This window comes from Triticum urartu, chromosome 6A (genome assembly GCF_056163025.1).
Source record: "Triticum urartu cultivar PI428250 chromosome 6A, HENAU_Tu73, whole genome shotgun sequence".
Classification (NCBI taxonomy): domain Eukaryota; kingdom Viridiplantae; phylum Streptophyta; class Magnoliopsida; order Poales; family Poaceae; genus Triticum; species Triticum urartu.
The window spans coordinates 90104040-90120939 of NC_141878.1; the positions used below are offsets into that span (position 1 = coordinate 90104040).

The window sequence follows — 16900 nt, forward strand, 5'->3', positions numbered from 1 at the left end:
TATTGCACCTACTAGAGCAGCCCCACCTCGGATTGTGAGCGCAATATCATCTCAAGAGTATGGTACATTGTCAACGTCCGTACCTACATCAGCTACATCTTTGCGAGGTAACAGTAAAGGTATTGATGATATAACTTCACATGAGAATAAAGCATGCCTAGTTAACTTGAATGCATCATGTGTTGAGTTACCTGTTGATTTGAGCACACCACCTATTTTAGAGACTCTTGTTACTGTCATGAATGCGTCATGTGATCAAACAACTGAAATATCAACAATTTTGAGTGCACCCACTGAATTAACTGTTGATGCAAAAGAACCAATGTTTAATCATTTTGATATGACCTCTAATCTTGATGATGATTCTGTATCCAATGACTTATTGCATGTTTGCTTATTTAAGCATGTTGTAGCATGTAAATTTGATGCAAGTAAGGTTTATTCATCGAAGTTAGGATGGTTTAATGATGAACATTGCCAATCTTTTGAAGAGAATAAGAGCTTCACTTATATGTGCAAACTGAGTTCCAATATTTTCATGCCTTCTACTTCCTGTGATAATTTTTTGGCTTTAGATTTTATGAACAATGAAAGTTACTCATGTATACATGTGACATATGTGCAAAAATCAAGGGAAGTTAAAATGGATAACATATACATATACAACATGTACACCTTGTCTCTTTTGTTAGCCACATTTCAGATTAAGCAATGCCGAGGACGGCTTTATTTTCAAAAAGGGGAGGATGATGAGGACATGACTACCTTGGATACGACCAAAAATATTGCATACATGCATATTTGTAAGGTGATTTCTAATGCAAACTATTCAATAATCTATTTATGTTATCCAGAACAAAAATACTTCACACACTTTTGTGTTTTGTCTAATTGCAGGTGTATGGGACATTTGTACAATCCACATATGAAGATAAGGGAAAAGGAGAAGTTTAGGTTGTGTTCAAAAAGTCCTCTCACGTCACTTTTGGGCCAAGAGAAGATAGAGTCCAAGTCTCTCACGTTTTGGATTCAGATTCGGACTGCACAGACATACCTGACTCAAAACGCCAACAACTTTTTCATACGGACTCCGAATTGGGTGATTCTTTTTTTGTTGGAAACTAGATTTCGTGCTCTTTCCAACCCAATTGGATTCACCTTCAAATTCATCCGGAGCGTTGAGTTACGGACGAAACAATCTGACGTTGCAGCAGAATCCGAGTCAAACTACAAGCCCAAAGGTGTTGCATCACCTCCACTTGGGCCCATGAGCCTTGTACGACCTACGGTTAGTTTTAGGCTGCCTTGGGACGTCCTCCCACCTCCTTGGCCGCCACCCCTTGCTCCTATATAAATAGATCCATCTAGTAGCTTTTTCCTTGGGTTTTGTTTAGATTAAAAGTTCGCCATAGCTGCAACTTCGCGTACTTCGTTTCTGTCCAACGACCAGACCAAGACGTCACAGAACCCCACCTTGATCAATAAAGCTTTCATCTTATATTCGCAATATCCAGATTGCAATCTCAGTTTCTTGCTTGTTCTTCGTTTGCTCGCAGGAAACAGGCCCTCGTGGTCAGGTTGATCATGCTCCGGCGTGGTCAATAACCCCTCGGAAGTTGGTTTAGCGATTGCTAAGGCGCGACGTCTCGCACGTTCGTAGTCGGATCGTCAAGGTCGACTCCCACAGAAAACGATAGCCTCCATCTCATCGAAACATCGGGGCACCCTCGCCTCTATCACGTGCACTGCTTAGCAAAACATCCTTGCACTGCATTGATCATGGTTCTGTACTGCATGTGCACGCATTCCGTACTACACATGTTTGCGCTACATTTTTGTGCACTGCATGGGTAGCATTTTTCTTTATTATTTTTCCCTCTTACGTATCATTTTTCTAGTGTACGGGTGTGCACTGCTTTGTTGTTTCTATGTGCACTGCATTCGTCATAGTCCTGTGCTGCAGGTGTACACATTTTGTATTGCGTGCATCCTTCGTTGTGCCAAAGTTGTGACTGGTTATGCCAATGCTGCGGAATGCATGACTTACATTTAAGTACTGCATCAGGTGCATTAATTCTGTGTTGTGCACTGTGAGAAAGTGCTTCTCTTGTGGTTCATTTTGAGCATGTACCGCCCTTCATGAACACATATAGTGAACTTCCTTGTAAGACTTTGGAGAACTGCACACATTTTTAGAGACCTATTACAGGACTGGCTGGGGCCTGGTTGTAGCTGGGTGGTCAATTTTTTTTCTTATCTGAAGCATTTTTTCTTTTGGAGTATATATATTTCGTGGTAGTACAAATGATGTCATTTGTACTGCTTGCACCAACGTTGAGTACTGCACTGCGCGTACCAAGTCTGTATGTTGTGCACTGAAGGAAAGTTGCTGCAGCCCCTTCGTTCTGCATTTATGCATGTACTGCACTTCATGTATACACTCTGTGAATTGCCTTATATTTGTTATGTGAACTGTATTCATGTTTCTTTATAAATATTAATATTAATGTTCTTTTTCTATAATTACTTTCTGTGGACTGCATGTGTACAAATGTGTAGTACTTATTTTTTCGCATTGTGAACTGCATTAATCTTTCTTTTTTAGGTATGAGTTGTAGTCAGATTACTTAATTTTTTAACGTTGTTTTTTAATATGTTTTGTATGTGAATAGTATATTTTGGTATCACACATTAAATTTTTCAAAGTTTTCTGGATACTTGTTCTAACACAAACTAATTTTAGCAAAAGCAATTGATCAGAAGCAAACTGTGATACAAAAGCAAACAACAGAAATAAAGTTTAATGATAATTCTAAAACGACATTGTTTTTACAAAAGAAAAGTTCGATATGAAGCAATGGACATAATCAAAAGCTTGCATACATGAAACAAAGAACAACACAATGACTAAAGTAAAGTGAAACTAAAACATAGCCCTGAATTATTTCTAGTTGCTGTATTGGATTATAGACTTGTTCTTCTTCTGCTTTGCTTCTTTGTCTCTTTTTTCCCTATCCAGTCCCATGATGACATCGTAGATGATTCTCCATGACTCATATGTTGCGAATGCATCTATTGCTGCATACTTGATAAGCTTTTCTGGCAGTGGGCAAAATCCCCACAGAGTATGGTCCTCCTTGCGGTTAATTTGTTTCTTCATGTCATGGTAGTGAATGTCTATCATCGTGCCGGCAACATCAGCCAAAGAGTCAAACTTCTTTTTATTGTATGGGTCTCTCCATTCCACCTGAATATCAATGTAGTTGTCAGAGTTGATCTCCAAACCAGATAGCTTCAGCTTGCTTTTGTCTCCTTCAATAGCGAATCCGACGAAGGTGTACTCACCATTCATGAGGAATTTGTCTAGTTCCATTGGCCTGCAAGATGTTTGTATAGAGTGAATATAGTTTATTTTCTTAGAAGTACCAGTGTTTTTGTTTTTTCTCAAACTAAACTGCAATATGAGTATCTGAATCTATTGCATTGAGTAGTTGCTAATACTTTGTTCAGCATAACTAGTAAATCTGATAATATATTGCATGAACAATGCATGTTTTGTGCATGATTGTATTCTTGAACTGAATTTCATACATGTTTTGTATAGTAATGTTGAAGTTTTCTATTGTTCAGTCAAATAGTTTGTATTTGGTAAAACCAAACAAAACTGTGTGTATTGCTAGATCATTTAATTCAAGAATTGAACACATGAGTGACATACATGGAGCCAGATGAAAACTGTCAATGAATTCATATGCCGTGCTTTTCAAAAATGAAAACCAAAGTTTAAATATTGGCGACTGCAGTGAAGAAAATTTAAAATCAATATTGACAATCAATAGTACAGATTGATAGTTATTCTGACCTGTCTTTAGCTGTAGAGATGTGGTAGACAAGGCATTCTTTTTCTATGCATAGCTGGAGCACTGCTGCCCGCTGTGGCTTCACGTAGTGCGTGTACTCGACATCAACGCCGACTAGTTTGACGGGAATTCCGCCGAGCTTCCTCCTGAGTGGACAGCATCTTGTCCATGTCTTCACCCTTGCTTGTGCAAATGACGTGGAGCTTGTGGTTGCCGTGGAGGTCGACGTCGTGGAGCTCCCTGGTGTACTTGCGGTGCTGCTTGTAAAGAGGTGCATCCACCATGACTCTCCTCTGCTCTCTCGTGTTTGTTCTGGAGAGAAGAGGTTGGTGAAAGGAATTTTGGAGAAGAAGATGTAATGGGGTTTTTTGGGGTACGAAGCAGTTGTGTTTTCTCGTCTACTCTCCTCTGCACTCCTTGACAAGACGTGGGAGATGTGGAGCGGGGTGGCAGCGTCGTGAGGCTCTGTTTTTAGTTACGTGGCAACTACAGAGAGGTTCTGCTATGAGGAGGCTCTGTTAGTGTGTTGGAGATCCGGAACGTCGTGTCCTCTTTTTTGTGACTTGTTCAGGTATGCACGCAACTGTCAAAAAATGTGATGATTGTGTTTTCGGTGAATTTTCCTGTTAAGTGCACTTCTTTGCTATCAGAACAGAATTGCCTCCACATAGTGTACTGCATGGAAGTGAAATTTATTCTTCGTGCACTGAATTATATCGGATTAGGATTGATACACATGTACGCACATTTAGTTTCTTGATGGAGTTCTTTCATGCAGTTCTTTTTTTATAACGGACTGCTTTGCTTAACTAACAGGGTGGCATTCTTCATTTTAGCCATACTGCAATGCAGTAGAAGGAGAAATGCATTTCAGAAAAAATAATACTTCGTGCTTCCATGTGGAGAACTGCATTGTTTGGTGTCGCGGACTGCATTTGTATGTTTACTTCGGGCTTTCTATCTTTTATTTATTAATAGCGGGCTGTAGTTTCTAGCAGTGCCCACGCACATTTTCTTTTGTTGTTGTTATTCATTTAAAAAATGTTTCTCATTTTTCTTTGATGTTTTATTTTTGAAGTTGTCGTTTTTTCTTAGTGGGCCTTGTTGGGCCTGTGTTCGAGGAGTGAAGACGCATTGGGCCCAAGTCGGCCTGTGAGCACGGCTAGAACCCGATGCGTTGTGTGCAGCCTAATGTTTAGTCCCACCTCGCCCGTGGAAGGCGCGCCCAACCTGTTTATAAGTGATGGTGAGGCAACTGTATCGAACTCCTCTGGTTACTTGTTTGGGCGCTTATACACGGCGCTCGCTGCTCTATGCTCTATGACCTGTGGCCCATGTGCGCCGGCCCCATGCATTGTGGCTCAGAACGGCTCGCCTACGGTGGGCATAGACCTACTACGAGACTGGCTAGGGACGGGTGCACCTATGGTGGTCAATTTTTTTTCTTTGTATTTTCTGTCATGTATTTTTTTAATGTAAGGGCGTGCACTGCTTAGCAAACCATCCTTGTCATGGTTCTAAGTCTGACAGTAGAATGGGGGTTGGGATGTAGAAGCAGCATCCTAGCTATGGAGGAGTTGTACACGCGAGTTTTACGAGTTCAGGCCCTTCTCAGAGGAAGTAACAGCCCTATGTCTCGGAGCCCTGAGGCGGTCGGCTGGATTATATGCTTGTATGTTACAGGGGGTGCGAACCCTTGTGCCTGTGGAGGGGGGTGGCTTATATAGAGTGCGCCAGGACCCCAGCCAGCCCACGACATAGAGGGTTTAAGGTACATTGAAGAGAGAACGTTACTGGTAACGCCCATATTAAAGTGCTGTGAATGCCAATTAAGCCTATGAGTAAATGCTCGATCATTGCATATGCAGAGTGGCTTTAGCTCTTCTGCCTGTCGAGTGACTTCTGTGATGGTCGAGTGACATCGATTCTTCCGAGTGGAACGTTTCCGGTCAAGTGAATGACGATACTCTTTGGATGATCCTGGCTTTAGGGTGCTGTCCTAGGGGAGGATGTCTAGATCAGGTCTATGACCCTACCCTAGGTACGTAGCTTCATCATTAGACCCCGAATGGTTCAGGGTTCGAGTGGAGAAGAACTTGATGATCCTTCTGATTCAGCTTTTGTGCTTTGAGAGTGTCTCGTCTAGAGGTCGAATGAACCTTCATGATGGCTTCAACTGCTTGTTCAGTCGCCTTGATCCATTCTTGGTTTTGTCGAGTGAACTTTCGTTGTTAAGTTTCGAGTGTTGATATGGAAAAATCTTCCGTCTGAAGGGTTGTTTCGCCGCCTGCGGATTTCGCGGGATTCGAATTTTGGGAAGCGCGCCGGGTAGGGGAGGCCGCAGTAATCGGGACGGATTAGGCAGGCCGCCTCGGTCTCTGCACCACCTTTTTTGCCACGTATCGCATGCGCGACTGTTGCGGGATTTGATAAGATCGTCCGGGCCTACAAGTCAGTCACTCGGAAGTGACCTTATATAAGACGCCGGACCGGGGCCTTTGAATAGTGCATCCCCATTCTTCTTCCTCCTCCTCAGATTCCTCCGATGCGCCTGCTTCTGCAATCGGCGTCGTCGTCCCGCTCGAACTCGATTCGCTGCCATGGGGAAGGAGAAGACGGTAGCGTTGGAGCGTGCGAAGAAGGCGACGGCGAAGGTGAAAGGGAAGAAGACCAGCCGGGGCGGATCTTCATCGAGGTCCGACCTGCCGCTTGGCTGGATCTAGGGCGACTGGATCCGCTCGAAAATCAGTCAAGATGACATTGATGACTTGGTGGAGGGAGGACTGATCCCTCATGAGTCGGCACGGCTCTCGGGGAACGAGACCGAGCCGCAGCCGCAGGAGGATGAGTGCGTCCTCCTCGCCACTCATGTCGACCGTGGGTTTTCTTTGCCTCCCCACCCTTTCTTTCGCGGTTTCTTGAACTTATTCGGGGCTCAACTCCACCACTTTTCTCCAAACACCATTGTGTACCTCGCTGCTTATGTGTCTACGTGTGAGAATTTCTTGGGTTGCCAACCGCACTGGGGTCTCTTCAAGCACATATTCACATGTCGCTCCCAAACGGTCAAGAAAGCCAACCCGAGTGACAAGAGGACGCACGTGATATAGATGTGCGGGGGTATTGGAATCCAAATGAGGAACAAGAGCACCTTCCGAGCTATGATCCTACCCGACTCGGTCCGGGGCTGGCAGTCGACCTGGTTTTACTGCAAGGACCAGCCGACCCCGGGTCAGTCGACTGGACTTCCCCCCTTTTCCATGGCTCGAGTGGAGAAGCCCTCCTCCTTGAGAGTGATCCCGGAAGAGAAGGCGCAGGTGAAGGTGTTGGTCGAGCGGGTCGTCCAACTTGTCCGTAACAGAGTGACTGGTATGGACCTGCTGGAGGTCTTCCTCAGTCGACGCATCCAACCACTCCAAGCTCATGACCATCCGATGTGGATGTACTCGGGACTCGAGGATTCCACTCGGATCCACCCGGAGGATGTTAGTGAGGACACAGTGGAGAAGTGGCTGAGGGGTATTACCGGCAACAAGGATAATCCCTGGGGGTCCAGGAGGGTGGTTCCATTCAACCATTTGCGCCAGCCGGAACAGGTACGATTCTGCATTGTCGAGTATCTTCTTGATTCACTATGTAACATCTTGTTGACGGTCGATTATCTTTCTTTTGTTCATTGTCTTTTCAGGCTCTTATTGATATGTACTCGATGCCCAATGGAGTGCAGGAGCAAAATGTCGAGGAAGGGGCGAGCGGGGGTGAGAGTGGTGAGTGGCACTCGGATGCAGAGGAGGACGAGGAGAGCGACGACTCGAGTGATGAAGAAGAGGTCGACTCGCCTCCTCACAGAGAAAGGAGGTCCAAGCACGCTCACGACCCGGCAAACACCCCTGATCTGGAGGCCGCACCGATCGGGCAGTCTTCAAATCGCCCTCGGACGTCTTCTCCGGTGCCGACTGAGAAGGGACCGAAATAGCTCAAGACTGTGCCGCCTCCTACCCCGAAACTATTGAAGGCCACATCCTCCAAACCGCCGAAGGCTTTTCCCAGAATCAAAGTGACCATTCCCACTGAGGGAGTCCTGGATTAGGGGGTGTTCGGGTAGCCGGACTATACCTTCAGCCGAACTCCAGGACTATGAAGATACAAGATTTAAGACTTCGTTCTGTGTCCGAATGGGACTTTCCTTGGCGTGGAAGGCAAGCTTGGTGATGCGGATATTCAAGATCTCCTACCATTGTAACCGACTTTCTGTAACCCTAACCCTCTCCGGTGTCTATATAAACCGGAGGGTTTTAGTCCGTAGGACAACTTCATCATACAACAATCATACCATAGGCTAGCTTCTAGGGTTTAGCGTCCTTGATCTCGTGGTAGATCTACTCTTGTACTACCCATATCATCAATATTAATCAAGCAGGACGTAGGGTTTTACCTCCATCAAGAGGGCCCGAACCTGGGTAAAACATCGTGTTCCTTGCCTCCTGTTACCATCCGGCCTAGACGCACAGTTCGGGACCCCCTACCCGAGATCCGCCGGTTTTGACACCGACATTGGTGCTTTCATTGAGAGTTCCTCTGTGTCGTCGCTTTTAGGCCCGATGGCTCCTTCAATCATCAACAACGATGCATTCCAGGGTGAGACTGTTCTCCCCGGATAGATCTTCGTCTTCGGCGGCTTCGCACTGCGGGCCAATTCTCTTGGCCACCTTGAGCAGATCGAAAGCTACGCCCCTGGCCATCAGGTCAGGTTTGGAAGCCTAAACTACACGGCTGACATCCGCGGGGACTTGATCTTCGACGGATTCGAGCCACAGCCAAGCGCGCCGCACTGTCTCGATGGGCATGATATAGCTCTGCCGCCGAACAGTGCCTTGGAGGCCTCACACGCATTGGTTCCGACCATTGATTCGGAGCCTACTGCGCCGATCGAGGATCAGCAGTTGGACGCTGCCTCAGGGGCTGCGATCTCAAAGGCGACCGAGCCGAACTCCAGCCCCGCACTCCGCATGGCCCGTGACTCCGAGGAGCCGGATTCCTTTCCGAACTCTGAGCCCCCCGCGCCCCTGCCGATCGAATCCGATTGGGCGCTGATGATGGAGTTCACTGCCGCAGACATCTTTCAGCACTCGCCCTTTGGCGACATCCTGAATTCGCTAAAGTCTCTCTCTTTATCAGGAGAGCCCTGGCCGGACTACGGTCAGCAAGGATGGGATTCGGATGATGAAGAAATTCAAAACCCACCCACCACCCACTTCGTAGCCACTGTCGACGACTTAACTGACATGCTCGACTTCGACTCCGAAGACATCGACGGTATGGACAACGATGCAGGAGACAACCAAGAACCAACGCCTATAGGGCATCGGACAGCCACCTCATCTCACGATGTGTACATGGTGGATACCCCTAAAGGAAGCAACAACGAGGAAAATGGGGATGGAAAGAGGGATCGATCTCTCGAAAAACAATCAAAGCGTCGGCGTAAACGACGACCCAAGCCCCGCCTCGATAAAGACCCAGCCATAGAGCAGGATGAGCTGGTAGACGACGAGCATGCCTTAGAGCAACCGTCCCAACAAGACAACCCGGACAGAGAAACCGAACATCCCTCCCCCGACGAAAATGGCATTCCGGACGACCCTACGCCGGACAAGCCCACGAAGCAGAAGAACCTCCACAAACGGCTCATTGCAACCGCACGCAGCCTGAAAAAGCAGAAGCGGAAGCTAAAAACTGCGGAATATGGACTCAGGATCAGATGGCATAAAGTAATCAATACCGCAGACAAATACGGCAATAGTTGCCGCACTAAAAGCTATCCAAAGAGAAAGCTACTGCCTGAATTCGACGAGGAGGCCTTAGAGCCCTCGCATTCCAAAAGTGAGAAAGCCACACGGTCGGATAGACGACCCCATGGCCAGCATAAAGCAGCAAGCAGCGCCGCACTTAAGCCGGCATGCGACCCACTTAAGGATTCGCATCATGGCCCGGCCAGGTCCATTTACGGGCCAAGAAAGCAAGCTCTCGTAAGCAATGCAATAAAGCCATCATCAGAATTCGGCACACCCAAATACAGGGGTGCCGCACACCCCCTATGTTTCACCGATGAGGTCCTGGATTATGAATTTCCAGCGGGATTCAAACCCGTAAACATAGAGGCATATGATGGAACAACAGACCCTGGAGTCTGGATCGAGGATTATATCCTCTACATACATATGGCTAGAGGAGATGACCTCCACGCCATAAAATACTTACCCCTCAAGCTTAAAGGGCCAGCCCGGCATTGGCTCAAAAGCCTTCCTGAAAACACAATCGGAAGTTGGGAAGAGCTCGAGGACGCTTTCCGAGCAAATTTTCAAGGGACCTATGTCCGCCCTCCGGATGCAGACGATCTTAGTCACATAACTCAACAGCCCGGAGAGTCAGCTCGGCAATTCTGGAATAGATTTCTTACTAAAAAGAATCAGATAGTCGACTGTCCGGACACTGAAGCCTTAGCGTCTTTCAGGCATAATGTCCGAGACGAATGGCTCGCCAGACACCTCGGCCAAGAAAAGCCAAGAACAATGGCCGCACTAACAAGCCTCATGACCCGCTTTTGCGCAGGAGAGGACAGCTGGTTGGCAAGATGCAGCACCAGTGACCCAAGTACATCCGAAACTAGGGATGGAAACGGAAAACCGCGACGCAATAAGGACCGTCACCGGACTAAGGAAAAAAGTTCGAAGAGCACGGCAGTCAACGCCGGATTCAAAAGCTCACGACAGAATCAGAAAAAGCCGCCCCTCCAAGATAACAGGGACGACCTATCCAACCTAAACAAAATCTTGGATAGGATATGTCAAATACACAGCACTCCCGGAAAGCCTGCTAACCATACCCACAGAGATTGTTGGGTTTTCAAACAATCCGGCAGACTCAACACCGAACACAAGGGGCTCGACACACCAAGCGAAGACGAGGACGAACCCTAAAAGCAGAGTACCAGGAAACAAAAGAATTTCCCACAAGAAGTAAAAATAGTAAACTTACTCCACATAACAAAACGTGCGGCGCCCATAAAGGTACGCGCCCCATGGCCTATCCCAAAGGAATCCTGCCACCGGTTGTCAAAACCAATCATCTTCGATCATCTGGATTATTCTAGATGTATCAGGAACCCAGGCTGGACTGCCCTGGTACACGATCCAATAATTGGCGGACTCTAGTTTTCAAATGTCCTTATGGATGGTGGCAGCGGACTCAACCTGATATATCAGGACTCAATCCGCCACATGGGGATCGACCCAAAAAGAATTCGCCACAGCAAAACCTCCTTTCAAGGAGTAACGCCAGGTCCGGACACCCATTGCATGGGTTTTCTCCGGCTCGAGGTTATTTTCGGCTCTGCCGATAACTTCCGTCGTGAAAAGCTGACTTTTGTAGGATCTAGAAGTAGATGTGTCTAGAGGGGGGGTGATTAGACACTTAGTGCTAAAGTTGCAATTTTTAAGCTTTTTCGGTTTAAGTGGAGTTTTGGGCACAATTTCAACATACACAATACATATCAAGCAAGCATGCAAAGAGTATATGAGCAGCAGAATGTAAAGCATGCAACTTGCAAGAATGTAAGGGGAAGGGTTTGGAGAATTCAAACGCAATTGGAGACACGGATGTTTTTCCCATGGTTCGGATAGGTGGTGCTATCCTACATCCACGTTGATGGAGACTTCAACCCACGAAGGGTAACGGTTGCGCGAGTCCACGGAGGGCTCCACCCATGAAGGGTAACGGTTGCGTGAGTCCACGGAGGGCTCCACCCACGAAAGGTCCACGAAGAAGCAACCACCCACAAAGGGTCCACGAAGAAGCAACCTTGTCTATCCCACCATGGCCATCGCCCACGAAGGACTTGCCTCACTAGCGGTAGATCTTCACGAAGTAGGCGATCTCCTTGCCCTTACAAACTCCTTGGTTCAACTCCACAATCTTGTCGGAGGCTCCCAAGTGACACCTAGCCAATCTAGGAGACACCACTCTCCAAGAAGTAACAAATGGTGTGTAGGTAATGAACTCCTTGCTCTTGTGCTTCAAATGATAGTCTCCCCAACACTCAACTCTCTCACATAGGATTTGGATTTTATGGAAAGAAGATTTGAGTGGAAAGCAACTTGGGGAAGGCTAGAGATCAAGATTCATATGGTAGGAATGGAATATCTTGGTCTCAACACATGAGTAGGTGGTTCTCTCTCAGAACATATGAGTTGGAATTGTGTATGTGTTCTGATGGCTCTCTCCACGAATGAAGAGGAGGTGGAGGGGTATATATAGCCTCCACACAAAATCCAACCGTTACACACAGTTTTCCAATCTCGGTGGGACCGAATCAACAAACTCGGTCGGACCGAAAAGGTAAACCTAGTGACCGTTAGAGATTTTCGGTGGGACTGACATGCAACTCGGTAGGACCGATATGGTTAGGGTTTGGGCATAACGTAATCTCGGTGAGACCGATTACACAAACTCGGTGAGACCAATTTTGGTAATTAGCTAACCAGAGAGTTGGTCAGGCAAACTCGGTGGGACCGATTTGCTCTTTCGGTGAGACCGAAAAGTTACAAAAAGGAAACACTGAATTTACATTGCAATCTCGGTGGGACCGATTCGCTCTTTCGGTGAGACCGAAAAGTTACGAAAGGGAAACAGACAGTTTGCAATCCCATCTCGGTGAGACCGAGATCCCTATCGATAGAACCGAATTGCTAGGGTTTGGCAGTGGCTTATGACAAGTGAAACTCGGTGGCGCCGGATAGGAATAATCGGTAGGTCCGAGTTTGGCTTTGGGTTTAGGTCATATGTGGAAGTGGGAAAGTAGCTGAGGATTTTGGAGCATATCATTAAGCACATGAAGCAAGAGGCTCATTAAGCAACACCTCATCCCTCCTTGATAGTATTGGCTTTTCCTATGGACTCAATGTGATCTTGGATCACTAAAATGTAAAATGAAGAGTCTTGAGCTTGAAGCTTTAGCCAATCCTTTGTCCTTAGCATCTTGAAGGAGTTGCCACTCCATTGTTGAACTTATCTGAAACATGCTAGATAGAAATGTTAGTCCAACAGGAGATATGTTGTCATCAATTATCAAAACCACCTAGGGAGCACTTGTTCTTTCAAATTTCCACATCGTCCCATTCTCAAGTCGCTACCAAGCACTACTGGGACGCGAAGCTTTCGCCCGCTTTAACGCAATACCGCATTATGCATCTCTTACGCTTAAGATGCCCGGTCCACGCGGCATCATCTCCTTAAAGGGGAAGCAGTGCGAACACCTCCCCCAAGCGGAGGATTGTGCGGCCGCTTTAACAGCCCCACAATACAATGGCTTCACCAGCCAGAACATCGGAACAGGTCATTAAGACCACAGACACGGATAGACGAGTCCGGCACAAAAGTATCGTTGATAAAGGCTTAGTGGCCATATACCCCTACACTAGGGGCTTCACACGTATAAAATAAGAGACAATAAAGCTCAATTTTTCATATTTTACTTTACACTTTGTTTATTTCATATAACTTTTGTTCGGCACGCCCCTTTTTCAACTTAGTTGCTCTCTTTTTACAGATGAACGCCGTGCTGCGCCCGTCCAGGATACGGCACAACGGAGACATAGGCGCAGACGTGCAGTAGGGACCCGTTCCAAGGATTCTTTTCAGATTAAGACCCTGCGTAAACCTTTTTTGCTGTCTCTTGTTGATACACATCCCCTGGTTCTATGACCAAGGAGGAGGCTGGCGTCTTGGCATGTGGCCATGTCAGAATTCTTGCGCATACCTGGACACTAGGGGCTTATACCTCAGAGCGTTACCTCGCCCGCTCTCATAAAGACCGAATACCTTAGGGAGTGTTCGGCGTCGCGAGTTTGGCCTTATATGCATCAGCTCCGAGTCATGATTTTGGTCAAATGTTGGGTTGCCCGGCTCCTGTGTTTGGCCGCCTTACGTTCCGCTCTATCGGCTAAGGCGGCACCAGGAGAACTACTGCGATTGTGCCCTGGTTCGGCCAGGTGAGCACCTCAGTAGAGAAAGCCAAAAACCGACTGTCATGATATGGCGTGAGACTGGTCAACCACTGGATGACTCTCCGGAATCTGTAGGATTCCTCCGCATTAACGAAGGGCCGTTTCCAGGCCGGGCACATACGCGCCCCGAATTCGGGAGAGCGCAGTCACCACCAGGGGCTACCTAAATAGTCCCATTGTCAAGCTCCTATGGCTAAGTGAAAGTGTTAAAGCATTATAGTCCGGTTGCCTAGCTCGCTGCGCTATCACCTCCTTTGTAGGACCAAGACGTTGGATTAAGTGTGAAAATGCGCCTTCTGCGAGCACCCCCGCACTATGTGCGTGGGGGCTGAAGCCAACGACTGCAATCTTTCAGATTTTGTATATATATCTTAAAACGGCCGCACAGGAGGTGTTCCAAATACTTGAAGGCACGAGTATAAAAGGCTACTACAATTCATCAAAATATTGCTTTATAATTACATATGCTATCAGAACATAGCATCCTTCGAGCACTGCGCCTCTATTACACAAGCGCCTTCAAGGACTTCCTGAAAATAGTGCTCGGAGGGTACTCGGCTTTTGTCCGAATCTCGGGACGCAACAACGGTGGTCTCCATCTCTGCCCAGTATGTCTTGACATGGGCAAGAGCCATCCGTGCGCCCTCTATGCATGCTAACCTCTTCTTCACATTGATACGTGGCACCGCGTCAAGGAACTGCTGCACCAAGCTGAAATAACTTTTCGGCTCCGATCTCCCCGGCCAAAGATGACCCATGGCGTACTTCATGGCGAGTACGGACAATTTATTCAGTTCGGCCCATTGAGCCAGACGATCGTCCACTTCCAGTGGACGCTCTGGATTCTGGAACTGCGACCAGAAAATCCTTTACACTTTGCGATCTTCTTGATCTCGAAAGTATTCGGTCGCATCAGCAGCACTCGCTGCCAAATCCAGATAGGTGTCCTCCGCACTCCACATCCGGTCCAACGGAGCAAACTTCGGATCGCAAAACTTCCTCCACAGCATAAAGGGCTTTCCAGACGCAATCTGTCCGGCCTGACGCAGCTCCTCCTTCGCAACTCTCATCGCAGAGCGAGCGTCCTTGGCATCAGCAATGGCCTTCTCTAAGTCTGTTTGTCTCGCCCGGTCTTCTTTCTCAAGAAACTTGCAACGGTCAGCAGAACTTTTTAACTTCACGGCCATCTCGGCCATCTCCTTCTTGCTTCGGCAGTGAGCAGCCTGTTCGGCTCTCAGCTCTTCAAGGGCCTTCTCGGCAGCCGCATCACTTTTCCTGTCTTATTCCTTAGCTCGGGCAAGTTCCGCCCGAAGACTCTCCACGGCAGCCGCACCATCTGTGTCAAGCACACACATTGTAAGATACTGGCATAAAGCTCCTCTTACCAGATGCTGCCCGAGGAATTGCATACCTTGAGCCTCATCAAGCTGCTCGTTGACGAGCGCGATGTCGGCATCCGCCACGTCAAGTTACCGCTTTAATTCGGCAAAATCATCAGTTCAGCTCGATTCCGGACACTTCGCCACCTGTATACAAAGGCGACATTTTAGACCTGGGATTATGATCCTCTGCGCGCCGTCAATTTTGACAACGCACGGAGTCTCAGGGGCTACTATCTACACAGGGCGCATCTTGTTTATGCGCAACTGACAAAGAAGTACATTATCAAACGTACCTCAAAACCCGTCAGCAAACTTCTGACGGCCTCATGCAATCCGCTTTCCGCGGATGAAATCCTTCCAATCAGCGTACCCATCAATGCACGGTGCTCCTCTGAGATAGAAGCTCGCCCCAGCAGAATCATCAGCTCCTCCGAACGCGCATCGGACGGTGCCGGACTCGTCCTATGACCTCCATCAAAGGTCGGACGCAGAGAACCTCGGGGGGACATATGGCTACCTTCCACCCCTGCCGGATTCGGAGAAACCCTCCATGACAACACCTCAGGGTCGCCCGCCTCGCCAGGCGGTACGGCAGGGGGAGGCGTTCCACTCTCCATCATCTCCGGAAGAAGATCCCCCGAAGACGAGCTCTGCTGAGAAGGGCTAAGGTCCGAGCTACAAAGTAAAATTTTGGTTAATCTTCTCAGATAAAAAGCAAGGATTTCTCTCATCCCTCTTAAGGAAAATCTTTCTCTACTTATGGCTCGCTGGAGGGCTGATCCCTTTGATGGCGTAGTTCGGCCGAGGATCTCCCCGGCGTCGGACCCTCTGACGAGGACTTTTTCCCCCGCTTTGAGGCCATGGCCTTCGGGTCATCAGAGGTGGCCCTCTTCTTCCCCTTAGGAGAGGAATTGTCGGTTCCTCCCTTCGGAGCAGCCTCCTTCAAGGAGGCCATAGTTTCCTTGTCCTCCCCCTCACTTCCCTCCAAAGGCACGATCTTCAAACATCCTGACTAGCACGGGATCCGGCCTGGTCTCAGGAAGGGGAGCCGGACACCTGATCATCTTTGCCTTCGCTATCCACTCCTGTTTAAAAGGACAGCTCTTTTAGGGGCGAAGTTATGACAATTTTACGGATAGCGAGTCCGGGCACAAGGTTACTTACTTGAGTATCCGGGCGATTGCAGCTTAAACCTGCATCCTCGGTCAAATCCGGACACATTGCTTGTGATCCAAAGAACATTTTATACATCTCCATGGGCGTTGCACCCATAAAATGCTGGAGAGCTCATGGTCCCTCCAGATTAAACTCCCACAGACGAAGGGAGCGACGTTTGCCGGGCAGTGTTCGGCGAATCAGCATGACCTACGTCACTTTGACCAGGTTGAGGTCTCTTTCTAAGAGATCCCTAATGCGGCCCTGCAACAAGGACACGTCTTTGGATAACCCCCAATCTAATCCTTTGTTGACCCATGACGCTAGCCGTGGTGGGGGACCCGAGCGAAAGGCAGGAGGCGCCACCCACTGGGTGCTCCTGGGAGCGGTGATATAGAACCACTCTCATTGCCACAAGCCGAGCTCCTCTTGAAAGGAG

The 16900-nt window shown here is 47.9% G+C and overlaps 1 protein-coding gene across 1 annotated transcript; it reads right to left on the minus strand.

Annotated features, from left to right (window-relative positions):
• Positions 1–2947: 2947 nt before the first annotated feature.
• On the minus strand, positions 2948–4144 carry LOC147964147 (uncharacterized). The gene is made up of 2 exons (XM_087529853.1): positions 4017–4144; positions 2948–3377 (listed from the first exon to the last, which is right to left on the minus strand). The coding sequence occupies exons 1-2, from the start codon at positions 4142–4144 to the stop codon at positions 2948–2950; spliced, it is 558 nt and encodes a 185-aa protein (XP_087385979.1).
• Between the last annotated feature and the right edge of the window lie 12756 nt (positions 4145–16900).

Coding starts and splice junctions, on each gene's coding strand:
- LOC147964147 (XM_087529853.1), bottom strand. CDS start 4,144: ATGGTGGATGCACCTCTTTACAAGCAGCACCGCAAGTACACCAGGGAG. Junction 3,378..4,016: donor GAAGACATGGACAAGATGCT/GTCCACTCAGGA, acceptor AACATCTTGCAG/GCCAATGGAACTAGACAAAT.